Here is a 16,945-nt window from a genome sequence, read left to right on the forward strand (position 1 = left end):
ATTTGAAGTGCCAGTCCTGTCTGATAACTGAATATGCTGGAGTACTATACTTCAGTATACTCTATACAGTATACAGAGTACTGATATACTTCAGATATTTTACTCATAAGAATTTCTAGGGGTGCCAATAATTGTGTCCAACGTGTATTTGAGAAAAACATTTATTGCATAATGATATTTCCCCCCATTTCTTCATTTATTTATCTCATTTTACTTTTATGTTATATTTGAGGTTCAAGGAAAATTCATTGTTAAAAACATTTAAAAGTTAGTTTCTTTTAAAAGTTCAATAAATGCATGACGTTTCCAGTTAATGAGCAGTCATGTCAAATTATGATCAAAATTGATCAAAATGATTGTGATGTTATGATCGAGCAGTTCTGGAGTGAAATCACCAGTGCAATACCTCAAGACGCACGAATAACAGTTAAATAAGTGTGCAGACTACTGATAATAAATCTGCAGCTTAATCATCAAACAAACTCTGAGTATCAAACCCAACAGCCCGAATCACAGAGCAGTGTGTATCTGAGAGGAAGGTCTGGATGAGACTCTCATAACGTCTCCTGCCGCGCCGAGTTAGAGATGTTAGAGACCGTTAGAGATGAATCCAGCAGCCGGAGGGGAAAACACGACTCCAGAGAGACGATCACTCACTGATGATATTAAAGGGCATGTGGAGGAGCACCGATATTACTGTGCAGGACAGAAAATGAGACTTTAATGAGCTTCACTTCTACACAACTCATTAGTTATTTGACACCGACGCACAGTAGTGTGTGTGTGTGTGTGTGTGTGTGTGTGTGTGTGTGGTCCAGGTTTGCTATAGACTTGGTTGGAAAAGGAACTTATATTACCAACAGCTTGCAAAATAAATGCAGGGAATGTAATGGATTATAAAAATGTACACCCTGGGACAAAAAAAGAAAAATAGACACCCTGTAGCTGTATCATTTCATATTAAAGTGTGAATGAAACTATGAGCATGTGTGTCTGATCCACGCCACGTTCAGCTCTTAAAGTCATAGGGCCTGTTTACATCTGGTCACTTCATGCATTCTCTCTGATCGGATATCTATCTGATTTGTTAAAATGTTTCCATTTACACTTGTCCAGTTTCGTCTGGAATGCGGCCCAGACCACCTCCGGATTTATATCTGTCTCGAATGCGTTTCGGAGGTCATTGACACCTGGTCTTTTCAGGAAAATGCATGAAATGACCAGGTGTAAACAGAACCAGCTGCTGTGATGGCAGTTAATCAAAGAACAAAAGAGGATATCAATAACTTTTGTAGCTTTCAGGATTCCTCTATATTTAATTTAGAATTTAGTATTGATAACTATGTTTAATTTCTGTATATTTGCTGAAGGGTACAGGTAGCTAAAAATGACATTTATTATAATAGGTTCATGTGAAGATTGTTTTAAGTTCACTTAAATAATTTTAAAGTCTAATAAATGTTAAAATTGATAGCTCTCAATTATACTGTAATGTTGACTATAGTCATTGGTTAAATATTAGGAAAAAAAGAATTTCCTAGAGACATGCCATTATACAAATATTAAAAATCTAGCCTTTATTTTGTTTCTACATTAATTTGCAGAGTGAATGTGAAATTATTGCAATATAAAAGTATATTTAAAAACTAAAATTTTTGGTGGGATTAATATTTACAAACACGCCTTACCCCAAAAGACCACGCCTCTATCTTGATAGCTCCACCCCCAAATTAACAAACATGCCATGCAATAGGCTCCTCCCCCATCAGTGATTGCCTATAAATTGTTTTGGCGCTCGGTCTGATCCACTTTCAACAGCGCTTCATAAATCCCTTACTGCACCTTTAAATAGATTTGTATGAATTGGCTGAATGCCAATGCTAGTGCTCTTTGCTGCAGTAATACATTAGACGAGCCGGAGGAATGGAAAGTAGAACACGACCGCTCATGTGTCTTAATGTGCAGCCGCTTTTCTTCCTGATGGACAAAATTAAATCTTTCTGACCCCAGACTTTTTCAGAGTACACACTGGCTCTGCTCCAAAACCTCTTGAGCTGCCCTACATAGGCAGCTCCCTGCTAAGGCCGGATCATAACTGAAATAGAACCTCGTAAGTGACTGATTTGGGACGCTCTGCACTGACAGCAACTCCATGCAACTCTCTATTGATTTCAATAGTTTGCAAGCTAATGCAATACTCTAGCAACCATAAAAATTCACAGAACCCACATTTTTAGTTAAACTACATGATTTTATGAATGATTATAAATATATTCGTAGCTCAGACAGAGAAGAGACCTTTTTATTATCAGGATGCATTAATGTATTCAGTAATTATTAAGTTATAGGATTTTATTCAGTTATACAGTAAATTCATTAATTCATTCAATGTCTTCGATGAATGTGTTTTTAATTTCTGAATCTCTGGATTTTTTTTTTAGGAAAATAATATATATATATATATATATTTTACATTTCTGAAAATAATCATTTTAGGTATGTTTTCTGATTATATTTTTATTGATCTTTTTTTAAAAATATATTAAAAATAAAAATTTCAACTATTTTCATAAAAGTTAAAAGGTTTTTTTTTTCAAATAATCATCATAGACATCCTTACTTGTCAATGTCAGTTTAAATGATTGATTTCTTGAAAACATCCTTTTTATGACATTGAAGGTTAGCTTCTCTGTCTTTGTGCATTACTTTGGATGGATTTTTTTCACTGGGCTAATTGCAATGCATTCTGGGATTGCTTTCTCGGACACATGTAATGCTGATCCATGACAGGAACCCTATGATTAAAATGCTTCATATGATTATTTGTTCCAGTATAATATCACAGATCTTGTTGTAGTGGTGCTCTGTTGATGGATTTGTCGTGCAGCTGGTCTGAAGGCAGATCCTGTGAAAACAGTGCAGGTGTGTTTGTGAAAGAGCAGGTGATCACGCGTCCCCTGAGAGAACAGGTGTGAGTCTGACAGGTAACGTGAGTGTGAGAATCCGGTTTAAGTCGCCCAGAGCTTTATTTAGCCGTCGAACTCGCACTGAACCCGTCGACACACACAAACTCCAGCAGCCTTTGAGCTGTTCATCCAGAACAAACGCAAGCGCTCTCGCTCCTCTCTGTTCTTCTGACATCTACATCAGAGCAGGAGTCGCTCTCAGTCGTGTTTTCCTCAGTTTCACTCACAGAGTCAGAGTGTGTTCAAGAGTTCAGTTGCGCAACAAAGAGAGCTTTTTATTGGCAAGGTGTGGTCATTTATTTAATAATATTCAGTTATACTATTTTATTCATTATAAAATTTATTTATAAATTAATTAATAAAAATGCATTTCATTCAGCTTCTTTTATGATGAATGTTTAAATTTTTAAATAAAAATATATATATATTTTTTAGAATAATGTGTTAATATTTTTTTCCAGATATATTCAGACATTTTTTACATTTAATCATTTAGCAGACGCTTTTATCCAAAGCAGTTTTCAGACTTTCAGATTTTGCTGAATTATAGCCTATTTTTTATTTTTATTAATAGATTATATTTAAAGTAACTTGGCACAGTTTGTTATCATGTGTATGAAATAAGTTCAGTTTTTTATGATTTGTTTTATGATTATCTAAGGTATCCTTATTTTTCAATTGCGGTGTCATTTACATTAGTGACTGGTTTCTTGAAAATATCAGATAAATTGCCCTAATTATTTGAGCTTTTTATGACATGGAAGGTTAGTTTTGGTTAGACATAAAAAACATTTCAAGTGACTTCGCAAACGTTTTTATGATTTTAGTTAAGCTTTAGTTTTTTTTTATGAACTTGATTATCTCAGACATCCTTGTTTGACAATTTTAGTTACATTAATGTTTGATTTATTGAAAAATATCAGACAATTTGACCTCAGTTTTGACCTTTTTAAGACACTAAAGGTTAGTTTAGGTCACTAAATTTCATATGTTTTCAAGGTGTGAATAATATAATACATTTTACCTGGTGATTATTGTGAGATTAAATCAAAACTTTTGCTGAAATTTGTACAATATGCTATTAAAACACTATATTTCAGGAAACTTTTTTTATGATTTTAAAGTTTTTTAAAAATATATCATCTCAGACATCCTTATCGACTATTTTAATGACCAATCAAATTGTTTATTTAGATTATTATGATTAGTTTATGATTTTTCATGAATACTTGGATTTTTTAAGAACTTTCATATGATGTATATTCAAAGTGTGAATAATATAATAAATGCTTGCTTGATTATTGTGAAATTAAATCAAACCTTCTGCTGAAAATTGTACAATATAATTTCAAAATGTTTGAAACCAATTATGAATGCTAAGATTACGTTTCAGACTTGGTGTAATTTGTCTTTTTTTTTATGATTTTTATTAAATAAATGTTTTATTTGTCAGTTTTTTTACTTATTGAGCACTGAAATAACCAACTAAACACATTAAAAGACCCATAAAACTGCTGCCGAACTCAATCTAATCGCTCAAAGCGTCTCATTCATAAGCTGTCATGATAAAAGCATAAACATCCGGTTTGTTTATATGTGCCGCTGAGCGTCTGGAATGTGATTCTGGTCTCTGAGGAGCCGTTAGATGAGTCTGTGACACCCATCATCCATCCATCCGTGTCTCTGTGAGCGTAAAGCAATATTTCCTCTGCTTATGACTGCAGTGAGCTGTAACTGAGAGCTCTGACCCAGTTTGTGAAGTGAGTTTCTCTGCTAATCTGATTTTGAGTCCTCCAGACTCGTCCTCTCCTCCCTGTCCTGAAGGCTCTCCTTACTGAACTCAGTCAGACTCAGACTGAAGATCGAATCGAGTGTAGAAACTCTGAATCCGTGTTTAAAGGCCTCAGCTGTTTGTACCGAATCATCTGTTTTGAGTGTATGACAGATATCTGTGTGTGTGTGTGTGTGTGTGAGAGTGAGAGTGTGTGTGTGTGTGTGTGTGTGTGTGTGTGTGTGTGAGTGATTCCCTTTCATTCGCTCACAGCGTGACATGTTGAACTCCAGCAGGAGAACATGTGCGTCCGTTCCGCTCCACAGACACAAACACACACCACACACACCAATGACGGAGAGAAACACACACTGATGGGAGCCTGCCATATGTCATATGAGTGTGTGTGCGTGTGCGTGTGTGTGTGCGTGTGCGTGTGCGTGTGCGTGTGCGTGTGCGAGTGCGAGTGCGAGTGCGAGTGCGAGTGCGTGTGTGAGTGTGAGTGTGAGTGTGAGTGTGTGTGTGTGTGTGTGTGTGTGTGTGTGTGTGAAAACAAGCTTATAAGTCACACAGAATGAGTTTTTTGAGAATGTATTGCCTGTAGTTTTGTGTGAGGGGTAGGTTTAGGGTAAAGGGATAGAAAACACGGTTTGTACAGTAGAAAAACCATTACGCCTGGAGAGTCCCTGTAAGCCACAGTGTGTCTCAGGGGAAAGGGTGTGTGTGTGTGTGTGTGTGTGTGTGTGTGTCTCAGGGGAATGGGTGTGTGTGTGTTCTCTGTGCTCAGATGATGCTGTAATGTGACGCGTGGTGTGAATCAGTGCTGCGTGTGACTGACTTCATGAGAATTATAGAGACTCGTCTCCTCTATAGTGTTATTCTGTGTGTTTTTCACTCTGAATCAGAGACATTGAGAGACGATTCTGACTGTGTTTGTGTGATAATAAGAACCACACCTGCCTTTCATGAGCGCTCACTGTGGGAACACACACACACACACACACAGGTGAGCTTCAGCTTTAATCAGATGACACGCATAAGAAGCGACTTCACATAATTGAGTGTCAAACACAGAGATCAGTGTGGACTGATGGGAAAGCGCTGGTTAATGGTTGTTTGACGTGAAGCTCGTCTGATCGGGTTTGTTTGTTTGCTCCACCCAAAGACAAAATCACATCTGCAGAGGAATAACTCCACCTTGGAAAGTCTGATTTTATAACTGCATACTCAGAAGTGTTCAATAGACATGATTCCCACAGTCGTGAAAAAACTGGAAATATCAATGACTTTTAAAACCTGGATTAATGCTCAACTGACTTTAAAAAAAAATTATTAATTTGTCTTCAGCATCTTGAAAAGTGCATGACTTTTTGCACTTTTTTTGCCTAATTTTCCAATAAGATATAAACTTGAGATGCAACTATCATCATAGTTTGTTTTTAATATTTTGTGTACTTGTTTATACTTCAAACATGGCCAGATCTTCCAGCGCAGAGAGAAAATACACTCATATGTGACCCTGGAGCACAAAACCAGTCATAAGGGTCAATTTTTCGACTGAATCTGAATAAAGCTGAATAAATAATCTTTCCATTGATGTATGGTTTGTTATGATAGGACAATATTTGTCTGAGATACAACTATTTGAAAATCTGGAATCTGAGGGAGCAAAAAAATCTAAATATTGAGAAAATCTCCTTTAAAGTTGTTCAAATGAAGTTCTTAGCCATGCATATTACTAATCAAAAATGAAGTTTTTATATATTTACGGTAGGAAATTTACTAAATATCTTCATGGAACATGATCTTAATATCCTAATGATTTTTGGCATAAAAGAAAAATTGAAGATTTTGAATCATAGTGTATCTTTGGCTATTGAGACAAGTACCCAGCGACTTAAGACTGGTTTTGTGCTCCAGGGTCACATATTAAAGACAATCTATGAAAACAAGTCTCAGACAGAGAGGAGAGCTGGTGCATGCTGGGATACACACCGATGTTGATTTACAGCTGACCTTGTCATCATTTGAGATACAAACAAATAGTAAAGATCATCATGAATGAAAGCACATGTAGATGAGGTTACTCTCGTAGAGGCCATAACGTTTGGCTGATCATGAACATAATCCACTTTTATGATCTTTCAACCATAAAAATATTCCATGGATGCTCAAAACAAACAAGACTAGCAACCAAACCGAGGGGATAATCGATGCTGTGACGCTGGACTTTGTTCTTCTGCTGAACGATTATCAACAGAAAGAGTTATTTACCAGGTTATTTACACAAGTGTGTTGTAGGATCTTTGATGCACTAATGCTTTATCATTAAGTACATCCACCGGAGCGCTGCCATGAATGAATGAATTCTGGAAAATTATTTTAAAAAGAGATTATATTCCCAAACACACATTTCTAGTCTATATAAGTACACTGGTCTTGTTTTAAGTATTGTTAGATATTTTAATTGGAAAATAAAAAGACTAAATACTGTATTAAGAATATGTTTGCTGAATCTGACTGAGCTGGAAGATTTTTTCACATTGTTTTTAACTACTTCAGACACAGAAAGGTCTTTCAGTGCATTGAGACAAAATACATATTAAAATAAGCCTTTATATCTCATGCAGTTACTTTTCAAGTAAACCGATCTTGTTTGAAGTATATTAGTGCTGTCAAACGATTAATCACATACAAAATAAACATTTTTGTTTATATAATATATGTTCTGTGTATATTTATTATGTATATATAAATACACACACATGCAGACATGTGTTTACATGTCTTTGTTTATATTCATATAATTTATATTATAAATAAATATATTTAATATGTAAACATAACATATTTTTCTGAAATATGTACATGCATGTATTTAAATATACACAGCACACATACATATATTATGTAAACAAAAACGTTTATTTTGGATGCGATTAATCGTGATTATTAATTTGACAGCACTAATATTTAGATAACTGGAAAATAAGACAAAAATGCTACTATATATGTGTGTGTGAGAGAATGTGTGTGTCAGGGATTCAGATCTTATAGAGTTCCTTAAGGCTGCCTGGATTACTGATTCTGTGTGTGTGTGTGTGTGTCTGCAGTGTTTTGTGGGATTAATATAATAACACACAGTTGTTTGTTTTGTATCAAATAGGTTAAAGGATCCTGACACACTTTACAGCACACACACACACACACACACACACACACACACACAGAGATCTCCGTATCATGACTGTAGTGTGCTGATACTGCAGGATGTGTGTGTACTAGTTGTGTGATGTACTAGCATTATGTGTGTATGTACACACACGTATGCGTCTTGTATTTTTTACAAAAACGAGCATCTAGTTTCGTCTCGTCTGCTGTCAGTGACATTCAAGAACATCCACAATCAGAAAAACAACACAGGTCTATGATGCATCCCATTAAGATAGATAATAGATCATGAGTGTGTGCGTGTGTGTGTGTGTGTGTGTGTGTGTGTGTGTGTGAACACACTCTCTGGATTGTCAGAGTAGTTGAGGTAAAGACCAAAACAGATTAAAAGCACTTAACTACCTGAGCAGCGGCCTGGATGATTGGTCTTTGCACATTTTATTTAATCAGTTTGTATATATTAAAGGACAGATTCCTATTAGATTTTAGGTACTGATTGTTGGAAATGATTTAAACATATATGTACAGTGTCGTTCAAAAGTTTGGTATCAGTGAGAATTTTAATATTTATTAAAGTCTCATGCTCATTGAGGCTCATTTATCTGCTCAAAAATTTTAAAATAAAAAAACAGTAAAATTTTGAAATATTATTCAAATTTAAAACAATGCAATTACTTTTGGAAACAGTTTTGCTGCTTAATATTGTTTTTGAACTCACAGATGAACAGAAAGCTCAAATGAACATTATTTTTACAAAATAGATATCTTTTCCAACAGTATAAGTCTTTACTATCACTTTTTATCAATTTAACACATCCTTGCTGAATAAAAGTATTAATTTCTTTAAAAAGAAAGAAAGAAATTTACTGAGCTCAAACTTTTGAACAGTAGTGTATATTGTTACAAAATACTGATTATTGGAATTTAAACATAATATATCATATAATTTTTGTTATTCTTGGTCTTACATCACCGGCTGCTCTCACTCAGGTCCTGTAGAACTTCATGTTTCTCCTCTGATTGTCAGTGTGAGCTGCTTACTGTATGTTAATATTTTTAATTACTATTCTTCACTTTGTTCATTGATTCTTTCCTTCATTGTCTCTCAGTGAACATCAGTGCGCCACCTACAGGATCAATAATGAACATGATGAGTGTGTGATTTCAGTGAGGACCTCTGTGGGCCAATCACAAACACACAAATAAAGCCTTCCAGGTCATCTGGGAATCCTGAAAATAAAATGTGTCACTGACGAGACACTTATCCCACGAGACTTTATTTTATTTATTTATTTTTTTTAAATCCTCAATGATGAAATATATAGGGAAAATAGTCTGTTATTCAACTGAAAAACACAAAATGCAAAAACAAATGTAGGCGCATTTTGAAATCAACCTGTACTTTATGAAATTAAACTTGTATTTGAATTAATTATATGCATTAATAAACAACATGTAAACTAGAGCTGCACGATTCTGGATAAATTGAGAATCACAATTTGTTCTAATAAATTACAGATCATGATTCTGAAAAAATATATATATATATTAGATAACTAAACAAAATAACGTAATTTACTAGTGGTTCTGACAAAATGTTCATTACGTAAGTCTTTTAAAAATATACATTCATATGAACAAAATAAAATAAAAATTCAATGGAGTCAGTTAATAAAGACTCGTGTCTCTATTGAAATCTCCTGAGTGAATGATTCAATGCCAAATACTTTTTTTAAACGGGTTGTCGCCACCTTCTGCTGGAAGATGATAAGTGTTACAATACAAGTGTTAAGATGCATTCGTTTTGATCGCTACTGTAGACAACAAGTGTTTATACCCAAACTATAAACTTTTATCCCAGTAGGCCTACTGTTGTCATTCAGGAATAAGATGTGTTTGAAGCAAGATCGATTCACATAGAAAACAGCTGTTTCACATTATATTTTTGATCAAATAAATGCAGCGTTTGTGGGCAGAAGAGACTTCTTTTAGAAGCTTTAAAGATCTTATATCTGGAGGTGTGTGCAGGTGTGGGTATCTGAGTGAGAGGATCAGTGTGTGTTTGAAAGGGAAACTCGTGTGTGTGTGTGTGTGTGTGTGTGTGTGTGTGTGTGTGTGATTGCTGTCGTTCCTGTTGGTCTGGTCTCATTCCTGACCTGTCGATCTCCTCCGTCCTCTCGACCGTCTGTCTGTTCTCATCATGGCTCTGTGGAAGAGAAAGCTGCAGATCTCCACCAGACGTAAGAGGAAAGCTCTTCCTGAGTAAGAAGCTGATTTTACTGATTGATTTCTGTGGCTCCATTCATTAGATGCTGATTCTCGTGAGGCCGTGAGTGTTTTCTGTGTCAGACACACTCTGTGTTTAATATCTGTGTGTGTGTGTGTGTGTGTGTGTGTGGGTTGAGTTGCTAGGATCATCAGGATGCTTCATTACAATATAAACCTTTTAATTTATTATTTTTTATTGTTTTGGGTAGTGTGGTCTGCACTTGTTTTCTTGAGATTCATCTGAAAAGCAAGCAAAGACATGTTTATGGTGGTGTTAATTTAACATAAATGATAATAATTCTACATAAAGGATTCTGTCTGTCCTGCTGATGGACATAAAAATAAATGTGAAAAAATAAAAAAATAAATCAACATCAGTTAAAGGCAGTACAAAAAATAAACTAATTAAAACAATGTCAAAATTGTGCAATTAAAATGGTAAAATATTTATTTATTTAGTGATGAGAATTTGTGAGAAAATGTCCACCATTAATTGTTAGGATCACCATTGCAAAAGGTGGTCATAACATTTTTCTTTTTGTTTAAATATTTATACAATCTCTTATTTATTAAATTAATTTTAAGCTTGTGGAACCAAAGAGGTTGTTATTAACCCACAATTTATAACTTGACCTGAGCTGAACTAGACTGATTGAATCTGTAGTTCTATTTATCGCAGTTGTGTATCTGATCTCTCAGCTCCTTGCTCTTTCTCTGTGTGTAAATATTTCTGTTCGCCGGCCGCTGGAGGGGAACGTTCATCACACGCATGTTGAGTCCCAGCATGATCAGTGTCTCACACGCTAACCAGTGATCACTGTCTCTCTACAGGGCAGAGAAGACAGAAGTGCTGAGTGAAGATCTGCTGCAGGTCAGTGTGTGTGTGTGTGTGTGTGAGAGAGAGAGAGAGAGAGAGTGTGTGTGTGAGAGAGAGAGAGAGAGAGAGAGAGAGAGTGTGTGTGTGTATATGTGAGAGAGAGAGAGTGTGTGACTGTGAGTGTGTGTGAGAGAAAGAGAGAGAGTGTATGTGTCTGTGGGTTGGTAACTGTGTGTGTTGTGTGTGTGTGTGTGTGTGTGTGTGTGTGTGTGTGTGTGTGTGTCTGTGTGTGTGTGAGAGAGAGAGAGAGAGAGAGTGAGTGTGTGTGTGAGTGTGTGTGATAGAGAGAGAGAGAGTGTGTGACTGTGAGTGTGTGTGAGAGAAAGAGAGAGAGTGTATGTGTCTGTGGGTTGGTAACTGTGTGTGTGTTGTGTGTGTGTGTGTGTGTGTGTGTGTGTGTGTGTATGAGTGCATGTGCGTGCGTGCGTGAGTGTGTGTGTGTGTGTGTGTGTGTGTGTGTGTCTGTGTGTGTGTTGGTAACTGTGTGTGAGTGTGTGTGTTGGTATGTGTGTGTGTGTGTGTGTGTGTGTGTGTGTGTGTGTGTGTGTGTGTGTTGGTATGCGTGTGTTTGTTGGTAACTGTGTGTGTGTGTGTGTGTGTGTGTGTGTGTGTGTGTGTTGGTAACTGTGTGTGTGTGTGTGTTGGTATGTGTGTGTGTGTGTTGGTATGTGTGTGTGTGTGTGTGTGTGTGTGTGTTGGTATGCGTGTGTTTGTTGGTAACTGTGTGTGTGTGTGTGTGTGTGTGTGTGTGTGTGTGTTGGTAACTGTGTGTGTGTGTGTGTGTTGGTAACTGTGTGTGTGTGTGTGTGTGTGTGTGCAGGTGGAGAAGCGTCTGGAGCTGGTTAAGCAGGTGTCTCACAGCACTCATAAGAAGCTGACGGCGTGTCTTCAGGGTCAGCAGGGTGTGGATGTGGACAAGCGGTCTGTCCGCTCTCCTTCAGTAAGTCATGAAGCTCATTCAGCACTTACAGTGTTAACAAACCATTCCTGTGCTGGTTTGAATCAGTGAGAGCGGATACTGAACATCTGACTCTCTTACTGAACTGTGAGATATCATTATTTTCAGTGATGTCCAGCTCAGAATGAAGCGAGGTTTGTTACTGAATATATATATATATATATATACTTGTAATTTTAACAATTTATTTTACTACAACTTTGTATTATTACTCCATTACTACTCCTATTTTGGAAATTGTCATGAGGGCCGTTGCATTCTAAGTAATTTTTTGTTTGATAAAAATGTGTATATATTTTTATATAAATGTTAGAAGAGTGTGAGCATGTACTGATATGTGTGTTTTTGCTTGTGAGCAGAAGAAGCTTCCTCTGACGTCTCTGGCTCAGTGTCTGGTGGAAGGAGCTTCGATTCTGGGTGATGATTCTCTGCTGGGGTGAGAGAGCGTCTCTGAACCTTTAACACTGAGATAATACACGCTTTCAGGGTCTGGATGTTATTCTGTGTGTGTGTGTAGGAAGATGCTGATGATCTGTGGAGAGACGCAGGACAAACTCGCTCAAGAACTTCTGCTATTCGAGCTCCAGATCGAGCGAGACGTCGTTGAGCCACTCTACACTCTCTCTGAGGTGTGTGTGTGCGTGTGTGTGTGTGTGTGTGAGTGTGTGTGTGCGAGTGTGTGTGCGAGTGTGTGTGCGAGTGTGAGTGTGTGTGTGAGTGTGTGAGTGTGTGTGTGCGTGTGTGTGTGTGTGTGTGTGTGTGCGAGTGTGTGTGCGTGTGTGTGTGTGCGAGTGCGTGTGCGAGTGCGTGCGAGTGTGTGTGTGTGTGTGTGTGTGCGAGTGTGTGTGTGTGTGTGTGTGTGTGTGTGTGTGTGTGTGAGTGTGTGAGTGTGTGTGCACCTGGTATTCATCACGTCCTGGGGACCAAATGTCCCCACAAGGATAGTAATACCAGTAAATCTTAATCTTGTGGGGACATTTTTTGGTCCCCATGAGGAAACAAGCTTATAAATCATACAGCATAAAGTTTTTTGAAAATCTAAAAATGCAGCATGTTTCCTGTGAGGGCTAAGTTTAGGTGTAGGGTTGGTGTAGGGCAATAGCACATACAGATTGTACAGTATAAAAACCATTACGCCTATGGGATGTCCCCATAAAACATGGAAACCCAACATGTGTGTGCGTGGGTGTGTGTGTGTGTGAGTGTGTGTGTGTGTGTGTGTGTGTGTGAGTGTGTGAGTGTGTGTGTGTGCGTGGGTGTGTGTGTGTGTGTGTGTGTGTGTGTGTGTGTGCGAGTGTGTGTGCGTGTGTGTGTGTGCGTGTGTGTGTGTGCGAGTGCGTGTGCGAGTGCGTGCGAGTGTGTGTGTGTGTGTGTGTGTGTGCGTGTGTGTATGTGTGCGAGTGTGTGTGTGAGTGCGTGTGCGAGTGCGTGCGAGTGTGTGTGTGTGTGTGTGCGTGTGTGTATGTGTGCGAGTGTGTGTGTGTGTGTGTGTGTGTGTTCATAACACTGCCAGAAATAAACTAGCTCTTTCACAAGAATGAACAACACTCATATTTCATTTTCTTTTTTTTAATGGCCAACTTAATATAATGTAATTCTGATCCACAATAATGTACTGAAATAATGTAAATAACAGATAGCTGTGGTCCTGAATGCTGATTGGTTGATACAGTATTTCAAAGATATAATCAAAGGCTAAACTACTTTGAACTAAAATATTTACTTTAAGATATTTCAGTTATTTAACAAAACATTCATGCAATAAAATATTTCCATTTTTTTGTTTTAATTTGCTTAATTTTTACTGAAATTATTTATTTGTTTGTTTGTTTATTTTATAAAAAATAAACAATTATGTATTTATTGAAAAAATATGTATAAAAGGATATGTAAATATATAAATTATATTTTTATCATTATAATCAAAAATATTCATTTATTCTTTTTTTTTTATTGATTTAATTTTAATTTCCCCCATCAACCCATGAACCTCAGTTTTGGAAACCCTTTGCTTGAGTCAAAGTAATGTGTTAATGAACATTTGTGTAAATGTTTTAGAAATGCAATCAAATTAAACACGCTTTTTTCTGTTTCTTTGTTTATTTCTCTTCTGGTTCCTCAAAGGTTGAAATTCCCAACATTCAGAAGCAAAGAAAACATTTAGCCAAACTGGTACTGGACATGGATTCTGCTCGCACGCGGTGAGAAATACACACATTTATCTAGTTATCTAAAGCGGGACAAACCCATAGACTTGGCATTGTTTTTATGCAAAACTCTGTAGAATTACTACAGAATTGTTCATATTTCACCTCAAAAAGATATAATAACATATAATATTTTTACAGTTCATTTTAAATATAAAGTGCAACATGCAAAATGTAATTAAGATTTGAAACTGCACAATGTGCATGTATAATTCAGTGACTTACATTGAGTTATAATCTTGCAAATTAAACTTGAGTAAAATGTATTAACCATTGGCAGTCTGATGAGATAAGATAGACAGTCAAGTTAAACGCATTGCATTGTGGGAAACAGTAGCTCATGCAGTGTGATTGGTTGTATACTGCACTAGGGGTGTGTGATATATATCGTCTGCGATAATATGGTATTTGTTTGATTTTGACATTATCGAGTATTTTGCAAAAGCCATTCAAAACCCCTACAGAGTGCACGCATTCATTACGTGAAGTCTAGACTTGTGCGCATTTAGAGTGTGTTCTTTCACTGCATGATTCAGGCTATTAAAATACATTTAGAATGATCACAAATTAAAATGTGTATATTTATACCACTTCATATAGTTAATACATTTCACACGAAGAGTGCTGATTACAAATGTGATATTGATTGTTTTTTTACAACAGTTCAATAAAAAAGAAGTTATGTTTTAGACACTATATTGCTATTTCGCCCAAACAAATAATTCCAAACACAGCTACAGCACTGTTTTGCGTCTCTGAGCAACATGATGGTGATTCGTTCCTGAATGAATCAAGCCTTTAAATGATTCGGTTCAATCGCAATGACTCACTTATTTACAGTGACTTGCTGCCACCTACTGGCGGTTTTAATTTCACATTTCAACTTTTTTTTCATGTTTTAAATCATTTAAAATATCAGTATTCAACGTTTTATGTTTACTATATCAATACATAATTTATGCATTTGTAACTGCAGGTTAAATGCATTCATGTCTTGCATTAAACAGTGTGTAAATGCATCTAAATGCCACTTCAGTTGCAGCTTCTGTGTTTCCTCTGCATTGCCTAGATGAATTTTGTTTAATTTGCTCGGTAACAGCCCAGATGTTTCTCTATTCTAATTCACTGATTAAATTTAAGAATGTGACTCAAAACATAATGCACACTTTTAGCAAAAATGGCTTTATAAACTTATTTAAACTTATTGGAAAAGATGAATTTCTATCAGTATGAACTGATCACCACACAGAATACGAAGAATATCAAAACTTTAGAACTCCTATTTTTTGTCAATATCGCACACCCCTATACTGCACACTTTGTCAAATCTAGTAGGTGATTTAGTAGGCAAATGTGTTTTTATGCGCTGTTCTCTCCTCTCAACCTCTAGGTGGCACCAGTCGTCCAAATCCTCAACTCTGACTAATAAGGAAACGCCTACCGGGGCCAAAGCCGACGCCGTCAGGGAGGAGATGGAGGAGGCAGCCAATCGCATGGAGATCTGTAGAGTGGGTGGAGCTTCTCTCTCTCTCTATTTCATGCATACAGATAGGTGTCAAATTGCACTGTATTCATAATGCATATTGTAAACATGCAACATCGAAGCATCATGTTTCATGTCGGTGTTTTTCAGGATCAGCTCTCGGCGGACATGTATAGTTTCGTGGCCAAAGAAATTGACAATGCAAACTACTTCCAGACGGTGAGTGCTTTACTCATTCAGATGAACAGCCTGTCTTTTTATCACTAACATCTTTCTGTCTCTCTGTTCAGCTGATCGAGGTTCAGGCGGAGTACCACAGGAAGTCTTTGGAGCTGCTCCAGAACGTTCTGCCACAAATTAAAGCGCAACAGGGTGAGAATCATGAATCTGAAAGAGAAGGAACTGAATAAACCGGGAATCACAAGCAGATTGAAGACATTGGATTGCTCTCGTTTTAATATTATTATATTAACTAATTATATATTATTTAATAATTTATTATTATTATAAAATGTAATTGTATATTGTTATATATTAACTAATTATAATATTATATAATGTGTTAATAATAAAATAATAAAATATTTTTTATAATAATTACTTATTATTTAATTTAATATTATATCATCTTAATATTATGTTATTATAATAATATGATAACAATTCTATAATATTTTAATAATTAGAACTATAATATTTAAACATGTAATAATTTAATAATTATCATATTTAATATTATAACTTATTATTTTAAAATATATTCTCATAATATTTTAATAATTAGTATATATAATGTTGTAATAATTTATTATAATATAATACAATAATAATTTTATTTATTATTATTATATAATATTTTATTTTATTATTATACATTATTATTAGTGCTGTCAAACGATGAATCGCATCCAAAATAAAAGTTTTTGTTTACATAATATATGTATGTGTACTCTGTTTATTTATTATGTAAATATAAATACACAAACATACAGTATATGTTTTGAAAATATATACATATATATACATTTATATTATTATATTTTATATTATATATTTAATATATAAACAACATATTTTTCTTAAATATATACACGCATGTGTATGTATATATATATATATATATATATATAATATACACAGTACACACTCATCACTCATATATTATGTAAACAAAATAATATTTTATTTTGGATGCGATTAATCGTTTGACAGCACTAACTATTAAATGATATTTTAATAGTGAT

At 35.6% G+C, this 16,945-nt stretch overlaps 2 protein-coding genes across 3 annotated transcripts in view; both read left to right on the plus strand.

The window, feature by feature from the left end:
* Positions 1-16,945, plus strand: part of LOC306851923 (alpha-actinin-2) — a 349,741-nt gene that overhangs the window by 222,754 nt on the left and 110,042 nt on the right. The gene's annotated exons all lie outside the window — the stretch shown is intronic.
* Positions 1-16,945, plus strand: part of arhgap44b (Rho GTPase activating protein 44b) — a 45,581-nt gene that overhangs the window by 11,611 nt on the left and 17,025 nt on the right. For both annotated transcript variants that reach the window (XM_079389837.1, XM_079389838.1), the window contains exons 2-9: positions 11,008-11,047; positions 11,874-11,993; positions 12,371-12,447; positions 12,529-12,640; positions 14,136-14,212; positions 15,609-15,726; positions 15,852-15,920; positions 15,992-16,073. In XM_079389837.1, coding sequence (XP_079245963.1) covers positions 11,008-11,047; positions 11,874-11,993; positions 12,371-12,447; positions 12,529-12,640; positions 14,136-14,212; positions 15,609-15,726; positions 15,852-15,920; positions 15,992-16,073 — 695 coding nt within the window. The remainder of the gene's footprint in view (positions 1-11,007; positions 11,048-11,873; positions 11,994-12,370; positions 12,448-12,528; positions 12,641-14,135; positions 14,213-15,608; positions 15,727-15,851; positions 15,921-15,991; positions 16,074-16,945) is intronic.

Source organism: Barbus barbus (assembly GCF_936440315.1).
Source record: "Barbus barbus genome assembly, chromosome: 32".
Lineage (NCBI taxonomy): Eukaryota > Metazoa > Chordata > Actinopteri > Cypriniformes > Cyprinidae > Barbus > Barbus barbus.